We start from the raw sequence: 26,698 nt of genomic DNA, 5'->3' as shown, positions 1-26,698 counted from the left end.
GTAAGGCTCGAGCTGGTACCAAATCCCACCCCCAAGTTCTGCGGTCCTCTAGATATGAAGCTATTTTTGTTTTACCAGCTAAGGCTCGAGCTGGTAACAAATCCCACCCCCAAGTTCTGCGGTCCTCTAGATATGAAGCTATTTTTGTTTTACCAGCTAAGGCTCGAGCTGGTAACAAATCCCACCCCCAAGTTCTGCGGTCCTCTAGATATGAAGCTATTTTTGTTTTACCAGCTAAGGCTCGAGCTGGTACCAAATACCACCCCCAAGTTCTGCGGTCCTCTAGATATAAAGCTATTTTTGTTTTACCAGCTAAGGCTCGAGCTGGTAACAAATCCCACCCCCAAGTTCTGCGGTCCTCTAGATATGAAGCTATTTTTGTTTTACCAGCTAAGGCTCGAGCTGGTAACAAATACCATCCCCAAGTTCTGCGGTCCTCTAGATATGAAGCTATTTTTGTTTAACCAGCTAAGGCTCGAGCTGGTACCAAATACCACCCCCAAGTTCTGCGGTCCTCTAGATATGAAGCTATTTTTGTTTAACCAGCTAAGGCTCAAGATGGTACCAAATGCCACCCCCAAGTTCTGCGGTCCTCTAGATATGAAGATATTTTTGTTTTACATGGTAAGGCCCGAGCCGGCACCAAATGCCACCCCTAAGTTCTGCAGTCCTCTAGATATAAAGCTATTTTTGTTTTACCAGCTAAGGCCCACTGAGCGATACAGCATTTCGTTGAGCCATCATTACATTGCAATCATTACACGGCCACCGTGTAATGATTGCTCGGCAAAACGTGGCTTATCGTGATCGCCATCGCGTGGAAATGTATAGCAGCAGCCGTATGCTCGAAACGCCTGACGTTCATTCTAAATGTGGAGTGGAGTGGGGAGGAAGAAACAAAATAAACCACGAGGACCCGGAGAGAAATCCACGCGTCCACGGAGAGCGAGAGACACACACACCGCAGACTCCAAATATACAGCAGGCACCTTCAGGGTAGGGATCAAAGCTACGATCTCCTGTAGACCCGGCGAGGTAGTTAACATCTCATAGCCACCATGGCGCCAGCATTCCCCACCAAGCCATGCACATCTCGAATCCAGCAACACGTGGAGGCAACGTTTGAAGTATAGCATTCGAATTTCGGTGACAGACGTGTTAATAGTGCTCTAAGAATATAGGGCGTTATGGATAGACGTACGTTGTAGTCTAGTGGTAGTGCCTTACACCAATAATCTCCTCTCCAAGCTAGTCTTGCATTGCACTTGAAAAGTGAGAAAGTAAACATTCAGATAAAAAAAACAACAATAACATCAGATTCGAATTTTTCAGATTAAAAAAAAACTAATTTCCGATAGTTTTTCAGATCGTTTTCACTTCTACCTTCATTTGACCGACAGCTATTAGAATTGTTTTTGTTTGTTTGTAACTTAATTAGTAAGTGTGCTATGATCAATCTTAAAAAAAAACTTACGCTACACAGATAATTTACTATCGATTAACGTTCGTCGCATTTTTTTGAGGGAGGGGTGAGAGATTTCGCAACCAGGCAACTCAAATCATTCGCTTTGGGGCAGTCCATAAATGACGTCACGCGATTTTGGACGACTTTTGACCCCACCCCCTCGTCACAAAAAGTCAGACCCCCCCTCAAATATGACGTCACAAAGCTCTGCCCCCCCCCCCACCCAAAAAAACACATTTCCATTTTTTTATAAATCGCTTTAAACTATTGTCATTGCAGTGCGCATTTAATGTGGCGTTGCACTCTGATGTTTTAGGAGAAAACATTTATCACAAAGTTTATTTAATTAAGTAGAATGTCATGGGACCTCCCCTTTGCCAGTACTACAATATACTAATAGGGGTTTTTCGCCTTTTTTTTGGCAACAAAACTGCCACCTTTTGCAAGGAATCATGCTTACATTAACCACAATACTTGCAGTCAAATGCAAACAAAAAACACTACTCTGATAATGTATTCATTGTCTTTGAAACTGATTGGTCCACACCAGAGACAGCTTTCTTTAGAGCCTAGTCTCATACGGTGTTCGACCAGATGACGCCAAAAGGCGCACAGTTCAAAGACAACGCACTGCCAGAGTAATGAGAGCTCGGGGTGAGAAGCTACATCAGTACCACAATATACTCATAGGGTTGTCCCCCTTTTTTCTGACAACACATCTGACACTGGTTAATGTAAGCATGATTCCTTGCAAAAAGGTGTCATGATGACGATGATGACGATGATGATGACGATGATGACGACGATGATGATGATGATGACGATGACGACGATGATGACGAAGATGACGATGATGATGATGACGACAGTGATGATGATGACGATGATGACGATGATGATGACGATGACGATGATGATGACGATGACGATGACGATGATGATGACGATGATGACGAAGATGACGATGATGATGACGATGATGATGACGATGATGACGACGACGATGACGACGATGACGACGAAGATGACGATGATGACGATGATGATGAAGATGACGATGATGACGATGATGACGACGACGATGATGATGATGACGATGATGACGATGATGATGATGATGACGACGACGATGACGACGATGACGACGACGATGACGAAGATGATGACGACGACGATGACGACGAAGATGATGACGATGATGATGATGACGATGATGATGACGACGATGATGACGACGATGATGACGACGATGATGATGACGATGATGACGACGACGATGATGATGACGATGATGACGACGATGATGACGAAGATGATGATGACGATGATGATGATCATGATGACGACGATGATGATGAAGATGATGATGACGACGATGATGACGATGATGATGACGATGATGATGACGATGATGATGAAGATGACGATGACGATGATGACGACAGTGATGATGATGACGATGATGACGATGATGATGATGAGCCGCCACCTGGTGAAATTATAATAAAATGCTTCCCGAATAATTTCCTGGTCGCTGATTGACTGAAGTGGGTTCCCCTTAAACTGGTAGTGAGCCCCAGCTATAGAGTGAGATGGTGTACTTGATGTGGTGTGCCGGGTACGTGAATATTGAATAACCTGGACAGACCTGACTGAAATCAAGCCCTGGTCTCACACAGAGACCCATAGACTCACAGAGACCCATAGACTCACATAGAGACCCATAGACTCACATAGAGATCCATAGACTCACATAGAGACCCATAGACTCACATAGAGACCCATAGACTCACATAGAGACCCATAGACTCACACAGAGACCCATAGACTCATAGAGACCCATAGACTCACATAGAGACCCATAGACTCATAGAGACCCATAGACTCACATAGAGACTTGTAGACTCAGAGACCTATAGACTGACATAGAGACCCATAGACTCACATAGAGACCCGTAGACTCACAGAGACACATAGACTCACATAGAGACCCAAAGACTCACAGAGACCTATAAACTCACAGAAAGACCCACAGACTCACAGAGACCCAAAGACTTATATAGAGACCCATAGACTCACAGAGAAACCCATAGACTCACATAGAGGCCCGCAGACTCACATAGAGACCCATAGACTCATATCGGGGCCCAAAGATTTGCATAGACACATGGGCATGACAACACATTTCTGTCGACTCTAGGTTATTCACAAACTAAACTCAAAGTAATTCTTACTTTGTCTCACCACTTACTGTAAGTGTTTTTGCGCTCTCAAGAGTGGCTTAGGGGAGCCATAGAGTCCGTCTTGCTGTCGCCCCCCTCCACTACCAAGGCGCCCCCTCCCGCTCTCTCTCGCCCCGCGGGAAAGCTCACGATGCAATCGGCGGCGAGCTCCGACTCTTAAGCCATCCCGCTGTGATGCACGCTCGCTCGCTAGCACGATTGCACGCACGATTGCTCGCATGCACGATTGCTCGCACGCTCGCTAGCACGATTGCTCGCACGATTGCTCGCACGCTTGCTCGCACGATTGCTCGCACGCACGCACGCTCGCTCGCACACACGCACGTTCGCACGCACGAGCCAAACAAAATAAGCGGTGGGCCTTTTTTTTTTGGGAGCGACGGGAACGAGGGCCCGACGGGAAACTCGAGCGGGCCCGTCGACGGCTTTCAAGGCTGCGGCGAACGTGACGACGAGGCGGAGAGGCGAAGCGACCGCGGCAGCAAAGCGTCGCTGCGGGAGGCGACCGGGGAGCTTGGCCTGCACCAGCGTCACTTGGGGCTTGGCTGCTCGCGGCCAGCGGTGTTCACCGCACCGCTGGAGGCTGCGGTGGCGACGGTGTGGGTGGTGGCGGCGGTGGCGGCGGTGGCGGCGGCGTCACCGCTGCAGGTGGTGGTGGCGTTGCAGGTGGTGGTGGCGTTGCAGGTGGTGGCGGTGGTTGTGGTGACGGTGTCACCGCTGCAGGTGGTGGCGTTGTAGGTGGCGGTGGTGGCGGTGGTGACGGTGCCACCGCCGCCACCACCGGCGTCCGAGGGACAGGCCGGCTGGCGGGCCGGCGAACAGGCGAGCCGAGGGCGGTGAGGAGAGAGGTGACGTCGGTGAGGCGGCTGAGTGTGGGGCGGGCGCTGGTGAGGAGGAGGCTGGTGAGGAGGAGGCTGGTGAGGAGGGTGAGTGGGGCCTCTCCGCCGCGAGGCGTTCTCTGCGCGCCCCTCACACAGCTGCAGCAGCGCCTCCACCTGCACGCTCAGCGGCAGCGACGGGAAGCGGCGGGCGGCCACCTGGCGGAAGGCCTCGACAAACGCCTGGAAGCTCATGCCTGGGGGGGGTGGGTGGGGTGGGTGGGGTGGGGTGGGGGGGGGGTGGGGGTTGGGGGGGGTGGGGGTTGGGTGTGACACGGGGGTGGGGTTTGGGGGGTGAGATGGGGGTGGGGTTTGGGGGTTGGGTGTGACACGGGGGGTGGGGGTGGGGGGTGAGATGGGGGTGAGACGGGGGGGGGTGGGGGTTGGGGGTGAAATTGGGGGTGGGGGTTGGGGGTGACACGGGGAGTGGGGGTTGGGGGGGTGAGATGGGGGGGTGGGGGTTGGGGGGTCAGACAGGGGGTGGGGGGTGAGATGGGGGGTGGGGGTTGGGGGGTGACACAGGGGGTGGGGGCTAAAATAATTGAAGTCGCAGCGATCCTCGTTCGGCCGATACCGAAATTGTCCATCTGACAACTTTCGGCGCCGAATCCGAAACCGAATTTCGGTCGGCCTCGAACTTCTTCCGCACCATACGTAGCGAACTGCGCTTGCCGGAGGCGACGGGAGGGGGGGGAGGGGAGTGGGGGGGGGGAAGGACAAGAAACTGAACACGACGAGCAGTTCTGAAGAAGAAACGAGTCGGTCAATCGTGACGACGATACAGATGTTAGCAGCGGATTAGGATGGCACAAGTTAACGGAATTTAATGGGGGGAAAAAGAAAAAAAACCCACCCCTGATGAAATCAGTCATTTGTAGCAAGCGCGATTTTTTTTTTGTTGCACGGATCATTTGCAATGATTCACGCTAAGTTAAGCGTCGTGAGAGACCCTCAGATGAATTTCCACGCCACCCCCCACTCCACTCCCCCCATGCAGTTTCGCTGCTGGTGAGAAAATCTCCCACAATGTGTCCAACCATCTCACCCACTCACCTGCTCACTCACTCACCCACTCACCTGCTCACTCACTCACTTACTCACCTGCTCGCCCACCCACTCACCTACTCACTCACTCACTCAACCACTCACCTGCTCGCTCACCCACTCACCTACTCACTCACCCACTTAACTACTCACTCACTCACCCACTCACCTACTCACTCACTCACTAAGCCACTCACTCACCTACTCACTCACTCACCCACCCACTCACCGACTCACCCAATCACCTACTCACCCACTTAACTACTCACTCACCCACTCACCTACTCACTCACCCACTAAGCCACTCACTCACCTACTCACTCACTCACCCACTCACCTGCTCACCCACTCACCCACTGAACTACTCACTCACACACTCACCCACTCACTCACCCACCCACTCACCTACTCAACCACTCACCTACTCACTCACCCACTCACCTACTCACTCACCTACTCACTCACCTACTCACTCACGCACCCACTCACCGACTCACCCAATCACCTACTCACTCACCTACTAAGCCACTCACCTACTCACCCACTCACCTACTCACCCAGTCACCTACTCAGTCACCCACCCACCTACTCACTCACCCACTCACCTACTCACTCACCCACACACCTACTCACTCACCCACTAAGCCACTCACCCACTCACCTACTCACCCAATCACCCACCCACTCACCTACTCACGCACGCACTCACCTACTCACTCACCCACTCACCTACTCACCCACTATGCCTCTCACCCACTCACCTACTCACCCACTCACCTTCTCACCCACTAAGCAACTCACCTACTCACTCACCCACTCACCTACTCACCCACTAAGCCTCTCACCCACTCACCTACTCACTCACCCACCCACCCACCCACCCACTCAAAATACCAATATCCCTCGTATAGCCTGTAACAGACTGCTGGGGCAAGTGCAGTTAGCGAGTAGCACCTATGAAGGCCGACACGGCACATGAGCGGGTGGGTGGCCAGCACTACGCTCGGCCGCCTCTGTGTTTACACACCACACCAGGTACTCGTTTGAGGCTGAGTCGACCTAGGGGAAGCCCAGGACCGGTTCAGATAATCGTCACCGGTGTTGACCGTGAGCGGGAATCGAACTCGGGTCGCCGGGTTCGGAGCGCAGCGCAGCGCTAACCGCTGCACCACCGCTCCCCACACTCACCTAGTCTTCCACCCACTCACCCACTCGCTCACTCGCACGCCCACTCACATACTGACTCACCCACTCCCCCCAATTAACCACCCATTCATTCACTCACTGACCCATCGCAGCCGCCCGCCCGCCCACCCACCAACCAGGCCTGCCATCGCAAGATAAAGGACATTGCTCATGATTCTAATGATCATGATTCTAATGATTCTAGATTTGAAGCTTTCGTGACTGGAAGGATTCATACTCTCACGTAGAATAATTATTTTACTTCTACTATTATTATTTCTATTATTTCAATTATTTGTTTTTATTTTTACCCACGTGACTTTACCGAAACAACCTAAGAGTGTGATCATAACAATCATGATGACGGCGAGAAATGACGACGGCGATCGCGGTGATGAGCAGGCCGGCACGGCAATAAAATGAAGCGTCATGTTGGTGACGTCGACGATGCCGGTGACGATGACCGTGGCGCAGAGGTCGCAACCGGGTACCCGATACCTGGCTACACGTACCCGGCCGGGTACGGGTACGGGTACCCGGCCGGGTACGGGTACGGGTACCCGTTTGCAACCCTGGTGCGGCCGGGTACGGGTACGGGTAGGCCGTGAGTCACTGGTGAGTCACCGTTTGTCACTCATTTCCCAACGTCTTGTCTCTTCTCACAATTCAAGTTCCTAGAATCAACCCACCCGCGCCTGCAACATGGCTTCATCCCAGAGGTCGCAATCGGGTACCCGATACCCGTACCCTACCCGTACCCGGCTACCCGCACCCGGCCGGGTACGGGTACGGGTACCCATTTGCGACCCTGGTGCGGCCGGGTATGGGTAAGAAATCAAAAACTGGTTGCGACCTCTGCCGTGGCGGTGATGATGACCGTGGCGGTGACGATGACGATGATGTCGATGTAGTACCCGTCTCTTGGAGTGCCGTGCAGTTCCATCGTCGCGTTACGTCGATGTAGAGGATGTCAATGTAGGCCATGCTGATGCTGGGAGTGCACAGCTTGCAGTTCCTGAGAAGGGTCGACAAGAACAGACAGGTGGCACGAGCCGTCATCATTGCTGTGTGTGTGTGTTTTGAACATCTTTGGCATCGTACTCTTTGGTTTCGTCGGTAAAGTCACGTAGAAGGGAAATAATAAAATAATAAAAATAAAACATAATAAAATATAATTCTCACGACGTTTCGGCCACAACGCAAGCAGCCGTCCTCAGGTGAAAAACAGGTCCGTCGGAAAGACAGCGTCTTATGTTTTATTATTTATTATTTCATTGTTTCCCTTCTACGTGACTTTACCGAAAGAACCAAGAAGAGAGGGAAGATGTTCGCAATGCCGGCGACGTGCCTGATGACGGCTCGTGGTAACGATTGCTGTGTATTTGGAGTTTGCGTGTCTCTCTCTCTCATCGTCATCACGGTGGCTAGGAGATGTTGACTACCTCGCCTGGTGTACAGGAGGTAGTGGGTTCGATACCGGACCCTGATGCCTGCTGCTGTATATTTGGAGTTTGCGTGTCTCTCTCTCTCTCATCATCATCACGGTGGCTAGGAGATGTTAACTACCTCGCCTGGTGTACAGGAGGTCGTGGGTTCGATCCCGACCCTGACGATGCCTGCTGCTGTATATTTGGAGTTTGCGTGTCTCTCTCACTCTCTCCGTGGCTTGCGTGGATTCTTCTCCGGTTACCTCCGATGATTTCTCTCCACATTTAGAAGCGGCGTCACCACGCGTTTAGAGCATTTGGCTGCTATAGCCGTTCACGCGACGATAATAAGACACTTCGTTGGAGCTGTCTTTTGTGGTGAAGTCGCTTCTGAATGAGAGTTCCACACAGCTCAGATGGGGGGGGGGGGGGGGGTCCTTAGCTGGCAAAATAAAAAAATATTGTTAAAGTAGTTTTTGTTTTGTTTTAATAACTAATGCTGAATAATTATTGCAGCAACATCTTTCTTTCCCGAACAGCTTGGTTACAAAACATCCGATTTCGCTCCCTCCACTCCCAGCCCCCTTGGGCGATGATTAGGCACGGCCGTTCATCTTTGATGAGATAACAAATTACGATTAAATGAGGCCGGCGGGTGGGCAGATGAGTTATGGAAGCAGGCTCTGTTACTTCAACCGTAGCCCCACGATCGCGACAGATCCGTCTGGTAATGAGCGCGGTCGCCCATCACCACCGCTGAAGCCACAACCAGCACCGTCACCACCACCGTCACCAGCACCACCACCACCGTCACCACCGCCACCGCCACCATCACCACCACGACCACCACCGTCACCACCACCACCACCACTGCCACCACCACCATCACCACCAGCACCACCACCACCACCACCACCGTCACCACCACCACCACCACTGCCACCACCACCATCACCACCAGCACCACCACCACCGTCACCACCACCGTCACCAGCATCACCACCGCCACCACCAGCACCACCACCGTCACCACCACCACCACCGCCACCACCACCGTCACCAGCATCACCACCACCACCACCACCACCGCCACCACCACCACCACCACCACCGTCACCAGCATCACCACCGCCACCACCAGCACCACCACCGTCACCACCACCACCACCGCCACCACCACCGTCACCAGCATCACCACCACCACCACCGCCACCACCACCACCATCACCACCACCACCATCACCACCACCACCACCACCGCCACCATCACCACCACCGCCACCACCACCGTCACCAGCATCACCACCACCACCAGCACCACCACCGTCACCACCACCGCCACCACCACCGTCACCAGCATCACCACCACCACCACCACCACCGCCACCACCACCGTCACCAGCACCACCACCACGACCACCGTTAGCGTCACCACCATCACCACCACCGCCACCACCGTCACCACCACCATCACCAGCACCACCACCACCACCACCACCACCGTCACCAGCACCACCACCATCACCATCACCACCACCACCACTACCACCACCATCATCACCACCATCACCACCATCACCACCACCGTCACCACCACCACCACCACCACCACCGCCACCACCACCCCCACCACCACCACCACCGTCACCACCACCACCTTCAACAACACCGCCACCACCACCACCACGATCACCACCACCACCACCACCGCCCCCGCCACCACCGCCGCCACCAACACAAAGATCCCCCGTATAGCCTGAGCACCCTGTTGGGGCAAGTGCTGTTAGCGAGCAGCGCCTATGAAGGCCGGCACGGTGGCACACGAGGGGGTGGGTGGCCAGCACCACGCCCGGCCGCCTTTGTCTCCCCAGTGTACGATGTTTACTACACACCGCAACAGGTACCCATTTGAGGCCGAGTCGACCTAGGCGAGGCCCAGGACTCTTTTCAGATAATCGTCACCGCTGGTGTTCTTGGCCGCGACGGCGAATCGAACTCGGGTCGCCGGGTTCGTAGCGCGGCGCGCTAACCGCTGCACCACCGCTTCCCAGAGGTCGCAAACGGGTTTTGATTCCTTACCTGTACCCGTACCCGGCCGCACCAGGGTCGCAAACGGGTTCTGATTCCTTACCTGTACCCGTACCCGGCCGCACCAGGGTCGCAAACGGGTTTTGATTCCTTACCCGTACCCGGCCGCACCAGGGTCGCAAACGGGTTCTGATTCCTTACCTGTACCCGTACCCGGCCGCACCAGGGTCGCAAACGGGTTTTGATTCCTTACCTGTACCCGTACCCGGCCGCACCAGGGTCGCAAATGGGTAGCCGGGTATCGGGTAGGGTACGGGTATCGGGTACCCGATTGCGACCTCTGGGATGAAGCCACGTTGCAGGCGCGGGTGGGTTGATTCTCGGAACTTGAATTGTGAGAAGAGACAAGACGTTGGGAAATGAGTGACAAACGGTGACTCACCAGTAACTCACGGCCTACCCGTACCCGTACCCGGCCGCACCAGGGTCGCAAACGGGTACCCGCACCCGTACCTGGCCGGGTATCGGGTAGGGTACGGGTATCGGGTACCCGGTTGCGACCTCTGCCGTGTCTCCCTCTGCCGTGTCGTAGCAATTAAGAGCGGCGAGAGAGATGAACACTGGCACGGCTAATGTCTGCTACTTGGCTGCGTTCGAAAACAGTCGCGATGTGAGAACGAGATGCTTCAAGGGATGAAAAGTTTCCGCTAACCTCGCAGGTAATGTTCATTCCCCACTCCGCCACCACCACCACCACCACGTCACCCACCCCCCCCCCCAGCTCTCAGAGCCGCTCCCCCTGTCCCCCCCTCTCCCCCCTCCCCCCTCTCCCCCCTCACCTGCTGAACGTGCGGAACCCCGTGGGGCCCATGCGCAGGGAGACGTCGCCGCGGAGTCCCAGGAAGCGCAGGAAGAGTTGAGCCGCTCGCTCCAACACGCGCAGGTGGGAGAACTGCTTAGAGAACCTGGGGTACACCTGGGTGGGGAGGGGAGAGGGGCGGGGGTGGGGGGTGGAGAGGGGGTGGGTGGGGGGGGGGAGAGGCGGGGGTGGGGAGGTGGAGGTGGGGGGGGTGGAGGTGGGGGGGGGTGGAGAGGGGCGGTGGGGGGGGGTGGAGGCGGGGGGGGGCAGGGGGGTAGTGGTGGGGGCGACGAGTGAGAGGGCTCACCAATAAAGACGCCAGCCCCCCCTCTACACGGTGGCTAGGAGATGTTGACTACCTCGCCTGGTGTACAGGAGGTCGTGGGTTCGATCCCAGACCCTGATGCCTGCTGCTGTACATTTGGAGTTTGCGTGCCTCTCTCTCTCATCATCATCACGGTGGCTAGGAGATGTTGACTACCTCGCCTGGTGTACAGGAGCTCGCGGACGCCAGATTCGTGCCCCGAACCTCCCGCAACGGAGCGGCGATGCTAAAACTCGACTGAACTTTTTTAATTTTACCGGGCGAGGCCCCACTGAGCTACTACGTAGCTTCTTATTCAGTAGCGACCTGGCCACACGCGATGACAGCTCAACCAAGTGGGCTCATCATCATCGTCATCATCATCATCGTCATCATCATCGTCATCATCATCGTCATCATCATCGTCATCATCATCGTCATCATCATCGTCATCATCACCACGTGGAAATGTAGAGCAGCAGCCAAATATACAGCAACAGGCGTCAGGGTCGGGTTCGGACCCACGACCTCCTGTGTACCCGGCAAGGTAGTTAACATCTCCTAGCCACCGTGATGATGATGATGATGAGAGAGAGACACGAAAACTCCAAATATACAGCAGCAGGCGTCAGGGTCGGGATCGAACCCACGACCTCCTGTGTACCCGGCAAGGTAGTTAACATCTCCTAGCCACCGTGATGATGATGATGATGAGAGAGAGAGACACGAAAACTCCAAATATACAGCAGCAGGCGTCAGGGTCGGGATCGAACCCACGACCTCCTGTGTACCCGGCAAGGTAGTTAACATCTCCTAGCCACCGTGATGATGATGATGATGAGAGAGAGAGACACGAAAACTCCAAATATACAGCAGCAGGCGTCAGGGTCGGGATCGAACCCACGACCTCCTGTGTACCCGGCAAGGTAGTTAACATCTCCTAGCCACCGTGATGATGATGATGATGAGAGAGAGAGACACGAAAACTCCAAATATACAGCAGCAGGCGTCAGGGTCGGGATCGAACCCACGACCTCCTGTGTACCCGGCAAGGTAGTCAACAACTCCTAGCCACCCGCAGCGTGTCCGTGCACTGACCTGCTTGAGGCAGGGTGGAGGAAGCCCACCAATGTCCAGGTCTTCCAAGTCGAAGCCACCACCACCACCACCGCCACCACCGCCACCACCACCACCACCGCCGTCGCTGTCGTCGCTGTCGTCGTCATCGGCGAACGCCGTGAGCTTCGGGTCTCGTCCAGACGCCTCGTGAGCGATGTCCGACGTTCGCAGTCGGAGATCGCATTTTTCAACGGACGTTCTTCTCGGGGACCTGGTTGGGGTGGGGGTCATCGTCGTCAAGATCTTCGTCAAGATGGTCGTCGTCAACATCGCCACCGACGTCATCAGCACCGTCATTATGATCGTCATTGTCAACATCGTCGTCATCATCAACATCGTCATCGTCATCAACAACGTCATCAACAATGTCATCATCGTCATCATCAACATCGTCATCACTGTCGTCATCATCATTGTCGTCATCAACATCGTCATCATTGTCATGATCGCCGCCATCAACATCGTCATCATCATCATTAACATTGTCGTCATCAACTTCGTCATAATCGTCATCATCATCATCATCGTCATTACTATCATCATCTTCATCACCATCGTCATCAACTTCGTCATAATCGTCATCATCAATATCGTCAACATCGTCATCAACTTCGTCGTCATCATCATCGTCATTATCATCATCGTCATCACCATCGTCATCAACTTCGTCATCATCATCGTCGTCATCATCATCATCGTTGTTGTCACCATCGTCATCAACATCGCCATCATCAACATCATCGCCATCATCGCCATCATCAACATCGTCATCATCGTCGTCATCATCGACATCATCAACATCATCATCACCATCGTCATCGCAAACATCCTCATCACTGCCATCTGCGCTGTCACCGCCGCCGTCGTAAAACGATCAACACTTCACACCGTGTACAGCGGCAGCTGCTGCCCTACGGGAAGACCCGCCGCCTTGCCATAGCAACGTGGAATTTCCACAACCCCTCACGGTTCCATCGACTCGCGACTCTTCCGCCGCGTGTAAGGCCCCGCTGAGCCGCTGTGTAGCTGTTTCTCAGAAGCGACCATCTCGCGTGATCACACACGACAGTTCAAGCAAGAGGCGACTTACCATGAACGTGGAGATTGATGGCAGCAGCTGCCTCATGCTCCCAATGCACAGAGACACACAGAGACCCATAGAGATACATAGAGACCCATAGAGATTCATCAAGATGAATAGAGACCCATAGAGACCCATAGAGACCCATAGAGATACATAGAGACCCATAGAGATTCATCAAGATGAATAGGGACCCATAGAGACCCATAGAGATACATAGAGACCCATAGAGATTAATCAAGATAAATAGAGACCCATAGAGACACATAGAGACCCATAGAGATTCATCAAGATGAATAGAGACTCATAGAGACCCATAGAGATACATAGAGACCCATAGAGATTAATCAAGATAACTAGAGACCCATAGAGACACATAGAGACCCATAGAGATTCATCAAGATGAATAGAGACCCATAGAGACACATAGAGACCCATAGAGATTCATCAAGATGAATAGAGACTCATAGAGACCCATAGAGATACATAGAGACCCATAGAGATTAATCAAGATAACTAGAGACCCATAGAGACACATAGAGACCCATAGAGATTCATAGAGATTCATCAAGATGAATAGAGACTCATAGAGACACATCAAGATGAACAGAGACTCATAGAGACACAGAGACACACAGAGACCCATAGAGATTCATGAAGATTAATAGGGACCCATAGAGACACATAGAGACCCATAGAGATACATATAGACCAATAGAGATTCATCAAGATGAATAGAGACCCATAGAGACCCATAGAGATACATAGAGACCCATAGAGATTCATCAAGATGAATAGGGACCCATAGAGACACATAGAGACCCATAGAGATACATAGAGACCCATAGAGATTCATCAAGATAAATAGAGACCCATAGAGACACATAGAGACCCATAGAGATTCATCAAGATGAATAGAGACTCATAGAGACACATCAAGATGAATAGAGACTCATAGAGACACAGAGACACACAGAGACCCATAGAGATTCATGAAGATTAATAGAGACACATAGAGATGAATAGAGACACATAGAGATACTACAAATATACATCAGCAGGCGTCAGGGTCGGGATCGAACCCACGACCTCCTGTACACCAGGCGAGGTAGTCAACATCTCCTAGCCACCGTGATGATGATGATGATGATGAGAGAGACACGCAAACTCCAAATACACAGCAGCAGGTGTCAGGGTCGGGATCGAACCCACGACCTCCTGTACACCAGGCGAGGTAGTTAACATCTCCTAGCCACCATGATGATGATGATGAGAGAGAGAGAGACACGCAGACTCCAAATATACAGCAGCAGGCGTTGTCAGGGTCGAGATCGAACCCACGACCTCCTGTACACCAGGCGAGGTAGTCAACATCTACAGCAACGTGGTGTTCCCCGCTTGACCACCCTTGTGAACCGCCGTGCCGGGCCGGAGCGAGACGAGCGAGCGGAAGTTCCCGATGATATCGGAGCGCGGCGATAAACGCAGTGGGGGGCAGTGGTGGGGGTGGAGTGCGGGGACGTGCGAAGGAAAGGCGTCCGGGCTGCTGGTGCCGCCGCCAGCGACGTGAACGGGGAGCTCGGTGTGACGAGAGCGGAACTCCAGCGGAGCGCGAAATGAGCCAAGTGTCGATGTCGACTCCGATTACGGTGACGGGCTCGGCGGATAACACTGCACCATAGACTCAACACTGCACCAGACTCAACACTACCCATAGACTCAACACTGCACCATAGACTCAACACTGCACATAGACTCAACACTGCCCATATACTCATCACTGCACCATAGACTCAACACTGCCCATAGACTCAACACTGCACCATAGACTCAACACTGCACCATAGACTCAACACTGCCCATAGACTCAACACTGCCCATAGACTCAACACTGCCCATAGACTCAACACTGCAACATAGACTCAACACTGCACCATAGACTCAACACTGCACCATAGACTCAACACTGCCCATAGACTCAACACTGCACCATAGACTCAACACTGCACCATAGACTCAACACTACCCATAGACTCAACACTGCCCATAGACTCAACACTGCCCATAGACTCAACACTGCAACATAGACTCAACACTGCACCATAGACTCAACACTGCACCATAGACTCAACACTGCCCATAGACTCAACACTCCCCATAGACTCAACACTGCCCATAGAATCAACACTGCAACATAGACTCAACACTCCCCATAGACTCAACACTGCACCATAGAATCAACACTGCAACATAGACTCAACACTGCCCATAGACTCAACACTGCACCATAGACTCAACACTGCCCATAGACTCAACACTGAACCATAGACTCAACATTGCCCATAGAGTAAACACTGCCCATACTCAACACTGCACCCCTCTCATCTCACTCTACTCCCCTCTACGCACTCTCCTACCTCTCTCCTCTCATCTCACTCCACTCCCCTCCACGCACTCTCCTACCTCTCCCCTCTCATCTCACTCCACTTCCCTCCACGCACTTTCCTACCTCTCCCCTCTCATCTCACTCCACTTCCCTCCACGCACTCTCCTACCTCTCCCCTCTCATCTCACTCCACTCCCCTCCACGCACTCCTCTACCTCTCCCCTCTCTCATCTCACTCTACTCCCCTCCACGCTCTCTCCTACCACTCCCTTCTCACACATCGGAATAACGCAACCACCTGTCCACTCACCTACCTGCCCACCCACCCACCTGCCCACTCACCCAGCCACCTGCCCACTCACCTACCCACTCACCCACCCGCCCACCCACCTGCCCACCCACCTGCCCACTCACCTACCCACTCACCCACCTGCCCACTCACCCACCTGCCCACTCACCCACCTGCCCACTCACCCACCTGTCCACTCACTTACTTGCCCACCCACCCACCTGCCCACTCACCCACCTGTCCACTCACTTACTTGCCCACCCACCCACCTGCCCACTCACCCACCTGTCCACTCACTTACTTGCCCACCCACCCACCTGCCCACCCACCTGCCCACTCACCTACCCACTCACCCACCTGCCCACTCACCCACCCACTCACCCACCTGCCCACTCACCCACCTGCCCACTCACCCACCTGTCCACTCACTTACTTGCCCACCCACCCACCTGCCCACTCACCCACCTGTCCACTCACTTACTTGCCCACCCACCCACCTGCCCACTCACCCACCTGTCCACTCACTTACTTGCCCACCCACCCACCTGCCCACTCACCCACCTGTCCACTCACTTACTTGCCCACCCACCCACCTGCCCACCCACCTGCCCACTCACCTACCCACTCACCCACCTGCCCACTCACCCACCCACTCACCCACCTGCCCACTCACCCACCTGCCCACTCACCCACCTGTCCACTCACTTACTTGCCCACCCACCCACCTGCCCACTCACCCACCTGTCCACTCACTTACTTGCCCACCCACCCACCTGCCCACTCACCCACCTGTCCACTCACTTACTTGCCCACCCACCCACCTGCCCACCCACCTGCCCACTCACCTACCCACTCACCCACCTGCCCACCCACCCATCTGCCCACTCACCTACACACCCACCCACCTGCCCACCCACCCACCTGCCCACTCACCTACACACCCACCCAGCCACCTTCAGCTTGAGAGTGCAACGGGCCCGGGTGGTGGTGGGTGGTGGGCGTCATTATTTATTTATTAATAATTAAGGAAGTTTCGATTTAAAGCTTTCGTGACTGCAGGGATTCATCTTCTTGGTTCTTTCGGTAAAGTCACGTAGAAGGGAAATAATAAAATAATAAAAATACAACATAATAAGATGAAATTCTCACGACGTTTCGGCCACAACGCAAGCAGCCGTCCTCAGGTGAAGAACAGGTCTGTCGGAAAGACAGCGTCTGAATGAAACGCCACCAGCCTGGTGGTGTTTCATTCAGATGCTGCGTTGTGGCCGAAACGTCGTGAGAATTATTTTATCGTGTTTAATTTTTATTATTTTATTATTTCCCTTCTACGTGATGACTTTACCGAAAGAACCAAGAAGATGAATTAAGGAAGTCTTCTGCAATTCGGCAGCACGCCGATGGCTCACAACCGCTGGCCGGCTGGCAACAATCGCCGGGGGGCTCTCCGCCCGCAATGAAGATGTGAGCCGTCAGCGCCTTAATTGCCTCTCGCCGCAAACGCAACGCCGCCGGCTGATCCAGCGGCGTGGCAGAGCGAGTCGCGCGCGGGAGGGTTTTCATTTGGTGCGTCTGTTTGTTCGTACCACCGCGGTTATTCCTTTGGTGTATTTTTAATGCTTTGCCAACTAAGCTTGAAAGCGTTTGCGTCGTTCCTTCCCGTCGGCACCGCCCGCATGCCCACCCGCCCGTCTGTTAGGCTGTAAACGGGGGTGGAGGGGGGGAGAGGCATGATTTTTTTTCTCTCTGGGCCCTTCGCAATTTCCCCCTCCGCATTGAGGGTGTTTTTGGCCGCTGCTATAAATTTCCACACCACCACAACGATGATCGCGATGATGATGATGATCACGATGATGATGATGATGATCACCATGATGATTACCACGAAGATGATCATGATGATGATCACGATGATGATGATGCTGATCACGATGATGATGATGCTGATCACGATGATGATGATGATGATGATCACGATGATGATGATGACGATGATGATGATCACGATGATGATGATCACGATGATGATGATGATGATTACCACGAAGATGATGATCACAATGATGATGATGATCACGATGATGATGATGATGATTACCACGAAGATGATGATGATGACGATGATGATGATTACCACGAAGATGATGATGATGACGATGATGACGATGACGATGATGATGATTACGATGATGATCACAAAGATGATCAGCCCACTTCGTTGAGCTATCATTTGTGAAAGCCAGTGTCGCGTCTGAACAAGAGCTATGTAGCAGCTCAATGTGGGGGCCTTATCTGGTAAAAATGCAACGAAAAAAAATTGGATAGTTCAGTTTTTTGTTTACGTAGTTTATTGCCCCTAAGGATTACGCGATAGGAAGGAGATGTCGGCGTAACGCCGTGGCGCTGCCGTTAATGAGTCACCCAGAGAGAGGAATACCGGACACATTGATCAGACGGTTCATGCGTCAGCTCTCTGCGTGTAATATGGGAGGGGGGCGGGGGGGGGTCGCAGTTAGGCTGGGTAGAGACCAGAGGTGTGGACTCGAGTCATGTGACTTGGACTCGAGTCAGACTCGAGTCATGAATTTGATGACTTGCGACTCGACTTGGACTTGCATAACAATGACTTTGTCCCACCTCTGAGATGTGGACTCGAGTCATGTGACTTGGACTCGAGTCAGACTCGAGTCATGAATTTGATGACTTGCGACTCGACTTGGACTTGCATAACAATGACTTTGTCCCACCTCTGAGATGTGGACTCGAGTCATGTGACTTGGACTCGAGTCAGACTCGAGTCATGAATTTGATGACTTGCGACTCGACTTGGACTTGCATAACAATGACTTTGTCCCACCTCTGAGATGTGGACTCGAGTCATGTGACTTGGACTCGAGTCAGACTCGAGTCATGAATTTGATGACTTGCGACTCGACTTGGACTTGCATAACAATGACTTTGTCCCACCTATGAGATGTGGACTCGAGTCATGTGACTTGGACTCGAGTCAGACTCGAGTCATGAATTTGATGACTTGCGACTCGACTTGGACTTGCATAACAATGACTTTGTCCCACCTCTGAGATGTGGACTCGAGTCATGTGACTTGGACTCGAGTCAGACTCGAGTCATGAATTTGATGACTTGCGACTCGACTTGGACTTGCATAACAATGACTTTGTCCCACCTCTGAGATGTGGACTCGAGTCATGTGACTTGGACTCGAGTCAGACTCGAGTCATGAATTTGATGACTTGCGACTCGACTTGGACTTGCATAACAATGACTTTGTCCCACCTCTGAGATGTGGACTCGAGTCATGTGACTTGGACTCGAGTCAGACTCGAGTCATGAATTTGATGACTTGCGACTCGACTTGGACTTGCATAACAATGACTTTGTCCCACCTCTGGTAGAGACTACCCAATCCGAACGGAGGCTGAGTACAAAGTCGCTCATAAAATAAAAATGTGGGTTAGATCGCGTGAATGTTAATGTGTCGTTGGTACCTCATTTGCCAGTAAAAAAAATATAATAATTGTTTTTTTTTTACCCTTTTATCCGGCAACAAAACTGACACCTTTTTTACGAGGAGTCATGTTTGCACAGACCGCAATACCTGTTGTGTTTTTTGTTTGCATTATGACTGCAGGTATTGTGGTCTATGCAAACATGACTCCTCGTAAAAAAGGTGTCAGTTTTGTTGCCAGATAAAAGGGTAAAAAAAAACAATTGTCAATGTGTCGTTAACTCACCACCACCTCTGCCGCCTATACCCGATACGACCAATTAATCAAAATTCTGCCAAATCGCCTGATGAAGCTAGTTGTAAACGTCGCAGTACAGGGAGTCATCTACTAACAAATGAGTTAGGTTCCAGAGGTCTTCTTCTTGGTTCTTTCGGTAAAGTCACGTAGAAGGGAAATAATAAAATAATAAAAATTTAACGTAATAAAATAATTCTCACGACGTTTTTGGCCACAACGCAAGCAGCCGTCCTCAGGTGAAGAACGCTGTCTTTCCGACAGACCTATCTCTCAACATTGCCCCGTTGAATGTCGATTTAAAGCTTTCGTGACTGCAGGGATTCATCTTCTTGGTTCTTTCGGTAAAGTCACGTAGAAGGGAAATAATAAAATAATAAAAATAAAACATTACAAAACAATTCTCACGACGTTTTTGGCCACAACGCAAGCAGCCGTCCCTCAGGTGAAGAACAGGTCTGTCGGGAAGACAGCGTCTTCAGACTTTACCGAAATAAACAAGAAGATGAATCCCTGCAGTCACGAAAGCTTTAAATCGAAATTCCAGAGGTCTGTTCGTAAGTCGATTTTATTCGTAAGTCCCAGATTTACTCCAGTCGATTCCAAACGTGTTGTACGACTCTCTCTCACACTCTCTCTCTCTCCCTCTCACACTCTCACACTCTCTCACACTCTCTCACACTCTCTCACACACTCACTCTCTCACACTCTCACACTCTCTCTGTCTCCCTCTCACACTCTCTCTCTCTCCCTCTCGCTCTCTCTCCCCCTCACACTCACCGCACATCAGAATCCATTTGAGACGCGACCGAAGCAAGGAGCTAATGCGCGACATCGCCGCGGCAGGGAAGGTGGTCAGCTAGAACAGGGGATGATGGGAAAAGCCCGCGGACCTAGCGAGGAAGGATTCGACGCGTTCAAGTGGCGCGGAGGGAGACATGTGCGCCTCGCAGCGAAAAACCACCTGGGTTCGACCCCCAATTCAGGTGTTATGTGCCAACCGCTGGTGCATTACTCCCCCCACTCCACCCCCAATCCCCAACCCCCTATCCCCCCCCCCCCTATACCCTGCCCCCTATCCCCCCCCACCCCCCCCCCCTATCCCCCCCCCTATAGACCCATAGAGATACAGAGACCCATAGAAATACATACCACCAGCACCACGACCACCACCAGCACCACCACCAGCACCACCACCAGCACCACCAGCACCACCAGCACCACCAGCACCACCAGCACCACCACCACGACCACGACCACGACCACCACCACTACCAGCACCACCGCCAGCACCAGCACCACCACCACCAGCACCAGCACCACAACCACCAGCACAACCACCACGACCACCACCACGACCACCACCACCACCACCACCACCAGCACCACCACCACCACCACCACTACCACCACTACCACCACTACCACCACCACGACCACCACCACCACCACTACCAGCACCACCACCACTACCAGCACCACCGCCAGCACCAGCACCACCACCACCACCACCACCACAACCACCACCACCAGCACAACCACCACGACCACCACCACGACCACCACCAGCACCACCACCACCACCACTACCCCCACTACCACCACTACCACCACCACCACTACCAGCACCACCACCACCACCACCACCACCACCACCAGCACCACCACCAGCACCACCACCAGCACCACCAGCACCACCAGCACCACCAGCACCACCAGCACCACCACCACGACCACGACCACGACCACCACCACTACCAGCACCACCGCCAGCACCAGCACCACCACCACCAGCACCACAACCACCAGCACAACCACCACGACCACCACCACGACCACCACCACCACCAGCACCACCACCACCACCACCACTACCACCACTACCACCACTACCACCACCACGACCACCACCACCACCACTACCAGCACCACCACCACTACCAGCACCACCGCCAGCACCAGCACCACCACCACCACAACCACCACCACCAGCACAACCACTACCACCACTACCACCACTACCACCACCACGACCACCACCACCACCACTACCAGCACCACCACCACTACCAGCACCACCGCCAGCACCAGCACCACCACCACCACCACCACAACCACCACCACCAGCACAACCACCACGACCACCACCACGACCACCACCACCACCAGCACCACCACCACCACCACTACCACCACTACCACCACTACCACCACTACCAGCACCACCGCCAGCACCAGCACCACCAGCACCAGCACCACAACCAACAGCACCAGCACCACCACCACCACGACCACCACCACCACCACCAGCACCACCACCACCACCACTACCACCACCACCAGCACCACCAGCACCACCAGCACCACTACCACCACCAGCACGCACACAAAGACAAAGATCCCCCGTGTATTCTAGATGTGAAGTTGTCGTGCTGGCAAGGATTCACACTCTTTGATTTTTTCGGTAAAGTCACGTAGGTGGAACAATTAATAAAAATAAAATAAATGAAAACAACTACATCAATTTAGTAATAAATGAATTAAATAATAAAACAACTACATTTGTTTAGTTTTCATTTATTTTATTTTATTGTTTCACCTACTTGACATTACCGAAAAAAAACAAAGAATACGTAGGCAAAACAATTAATACAATAAAATAAATGAAAACTAAATTAATTTAAATGCACTTAGTTGTGTTTTTTTTATTAAATTAATGTATTACTAAATTAATTTAGTTGTTTTCATTTATTTTATTTATTTTCCAAAGAGTATCCCCCGTGTAGCCTGTAACAGACTGTAGGGGCAAGTGCTGTTAGCGAGCACCTGTGAAGGCCGGCACGGCACACGAGGGGGTGGGTGGCCAACACCACGCCCGACCGCCTTTGTCTCCCCAGTGGCGATGTTTACACACCGCACCAGGTACTCATTTGAGGCTGAGTCGACCTAGGGGAGGCCCAGAACGGGTTCAGATAATCGTCACCGGTGGTGTTGGCCGTGAGCGAGAATCGAACTCGGGTCGCCGGGTTCGCAGCGCAACACACGTACAGACACGCGTGCACGCATACACACACACAAGTATACGTACACACACACACACGTGCACACACACACATGCCCACACAAGCATACGCGCGCACACGTGCACACACGCCAACACAAGTACACGTACACACGCACACACGTGCACACACACGTGCACACGCACACACGCACACACACGTGCACACACACACACGTGCACACACACACACGTGCACACACACACACGTGCACAGACAGGCGCACACACACACACGTACAGACACACACACGCACGTGCACACACACGCACGTGCACACACGCCAACACAAGTACACGTACACACGCACACACACGTGCACACACAGGCGCACACACACACACACGTGCACACACACGCACACACACACGTGCACACACACACACGTGCACACACAGGCGCACACACACACACGTACACACACACGCACGTGCACACACACGCACGTGCACACACACGCACGTGCACACACGCCAACACAAGTACACGTACACACGCACACACACACGTGCACACACAGGCGCACACACACACGTGCACACACACGCACACACACACGTGCACACACACACACACGTGCACACACAGGCGCACACACACACACGTACAGACACACACACACGTGCACACACACGCACGTGCACACACACGCACGTGCACACACGCGCACACACACACACGTGCACACACACACGTGCACACACACACACGTGCACGCGCACACACACACACGTGCACACACAGCGCTTACCCATCCCTATCCATCACAAAATCAATGAGGCTGCATTTTCCGCTGATATGTAAAGGGTGAACTTGAATCGAATATCAAATTTAAACTCCACCCCACGTGAGAGTTGAGAGCTTAAAGGGTTACGGATTTATTTATTACACTCCCAGCTTCCCCGGGACGATGATTCCAACATTTAACGCCACGTTTAGCAAGCAGGCCGTGACGTACACATCGGGTGAAGATGGTTGTTTTTTTTTGGGGAGGGGGGTTCCTGTTTAAACGCTCTCTAAACGCGTTCGTTTCAGTATCGCCCGGGACTTGGATCCACCACGCCAAAGCTGCGTGCAAAAATCCCAGTGGGATGCAGGTCAAACAATAAGAACCATGAGACATCTTCTTGGTTCTTTCGGTAAAGTCACGTAGAAGGGAAATAATAATAAAAACAATATTTTATGATTATTTTATATAAATATTATTTTATTACTTCCCTTCTACGCGACTTTACCGAAAGAACCAAGAATATGAATCCCTGCAGTCACAAAAGCTTTAAATCGAAATTAAAAAATGACTTGTTATTATTACGAATTATTATTAATAATGTATATTAATAATAGTAAGTATTCCGAGTAAGAACACTCAGTATTTTTATTGGTTCTTTCAGTAAAGTCACGTAGAAGGGAAATAATAAAATAAAAAAAACATATAATATAATAAAATATTTATTTTTTATTAATACTAATAAAAAAAATCATTAAATATTTTATAATGTTTTATTTCTATTACTTTATTATTTCCCTTCTACGTGACTTTACCGAAAGAACCAAGACCATGAATCCCTGCAGTCACGAAAGCTTTCAATCGAAACCACAAGACAATTTAGATTAAAGTTACCAAGCCAACTCTGTACTACAACAAACAAACATGGCTCAACCAAAACGTCCGTCCGTCACGCAGTGCAGTCAGCTGAGATCTGCACACCTTGCCAGGAACTCGTTCAAGGCTGAGCGGACCTAGTGGAGAGCCGCAAACCGAAGAGTTTTGCCCGATGACCGGGAACAGAACTCACCACGTGCACACGACGTGTGTGCATGAACTCACCGCTCACAAACGCACGTCTACATACTTGCAACACACACACACACATGCACACCCCCCCCCAAAGACACACATGCAAAGACAACGATCCCCCGTGTAGCCTTAACAGACTGTTGGGGCAAGTGCTGCTAGCGAGTAGCACCTATGAAGGCCGCCTTTGTCTCCCCAGTGGCGGTCTTTTAGGCACCGCGACAGGTACACATTTGAGGCCGAGTCGACCTAGGGGAGGCCCAGGACCGGTTCAGATAATCGTCACCGGTGCTGTTGGTGGCCGTGAGCGGGACGTGGCGAAGCGCGCTAACAGCAGCGCCACCACTCCCCACACACAAAGAAAAAGATCCCCTCTATAGCCTGAACAGACTGTTGGGGCAAGTGCTGTTAGCAAGCACCAGTGAAGGCCGGCACGGCACACGAGGGGGTGGGTGGCCAGCACCACGCCCGGCCGCCTTTGTCTCCCCAAGTGGCGATGTTTACGCACCGCACCAGGTACTCATTTGAGGCTGAGTCGACCTAGGGGAGGCCCAGGATCGGTTGAGATAATCGTCACTGGTGTTGGCCGTGAGCGGGAATCGAACTCGGGTGGCCGGGTTCATAGCGCAGCGTAGCATGCACACACACACACACATGCACACACACACACACGCACACACACGCACACACACACGCACATGCACACACAGCGCAGTGGAGCAGTGCAGTGCATGCACACACACACACGTGCACACACACACACACGCACTCACACACACACTGGCTCACAGACACACACGCACGCACACACACACACACAGCGCAGTGGAGCAGTGCAGTGCATGCACACACACACACACATGCACACACACACACATGCACACACACACACATGCACACGCACACACACGCACGCACACACACACGCACATGCACACACAGCGCAGTGGAGCAGTGCAGTGCATGCACACACACACACGTGCACACACACATACACACACACGCACTCACACACACACTGGCTCACACACACACACACAGCGCAGTGGAGCAGTGCAGTGCATGCACACACACACACACATGCACACACACACACACACACATGCACACACACACACATGCACACGCACACACGCACACACACGCACGCACACACACGCACATGCACACACAGCGCAGTGGAGCAGTGCAGTGCATGCACACACACACGTGCACACACACATACACACACACGCACTCACACACACACTGGCTCACACACACACACGCACGCACACACACACGCACACACACACACAGCGCAGTGGAGCAGTGCAGTGCATGCACACACACACATGCACACACACACACATGCACACACACACACATGCACACGCACACACGCACACACACGCACGCACACACAGCGCAGTGGAGCAGTGCAGTGCATGCACACACACACACGTGCACACACACACACATACACACACACGCACTCACACACACACTGGCTCACACACACACACAGCGCAGTGGAGCAGTGCAGTGCATGCACACACACACATGCACACACACACATACACACACACGCACTCACACACACACTGGCTCACACACACACACGCACGCACACACACACGCACACACACGCACACACACACAGCGCAGTGGAGCAGTGCAGTGCATGCACACACACACACGTGCACACACACATACACACACACGCACTCACACACACACTGGCTCACACACACACACGCACGCACACACACACACGCACACACACACAC

The 26,698-nt window shown here is 52.7% G+C and overlaps 1 protein-coding gene across 2 annotated transcripts in view; it reads right to left on the bottom strand.

The window, feature by feature from the left end:
• Positions 1-26,698, bottom strand: part of TTLL11 (tubulin tyrosine ligase like 11) — a 263,922-nt gene that overhangs the window by 182,705 nt on the left and 54,519 nt on the right. The window contains exons 9-12 of one of the 2 annotated variants that reach the window (XR_013640460.1): positions 12,532-12,763; positions 11,110-11,246; positions 7,730-7,830; positions 1,903-4,783 (exon numbers count right to left, since the gene is read on the bottom strand). Coding sequence is in view for 1 of the 2 variants with exons in the window: in XM_078881427.1 (XP_078737553.1) it covers positions 4,239-4,783; positions 7,730-7,830; positions 11,110-11,246; positions 12,532-12,763 (1,015 nt within the window). In the remaining variant the exon portion in view is untranslated. Of the gene's footprint in view, positions 1-1,722; positions 4,784-7,729; positions 7,831-11,109; positions 11,247-12,531; positions 12,764-26,698 lie in introns of those variants that run through there. The other variant, XM_078881427.1, reaches the window with a different exon arrangement.

Source organism: Lampetra fluviatilis, chromosome 61 (assembly GCF_964198595.1).
Source record: "Lampetra fluviatilis chromosome 61, kcLamFluv1.1, whole genome shotgun sequence".
In the NCBI taxonomy this organism is placed as follows: domain Eukaryota; kingdom Metazoa; phylum Chordata; class Hyperoartia; order Petromyzontiformes; family Petromyzontidae; genus Lampetra; species Lampetra fluviatilis.
Note: the sequence above shows the minus strand (reverse complement) of the source record. Positions and strands in the feature narration are given on the sequence as shown.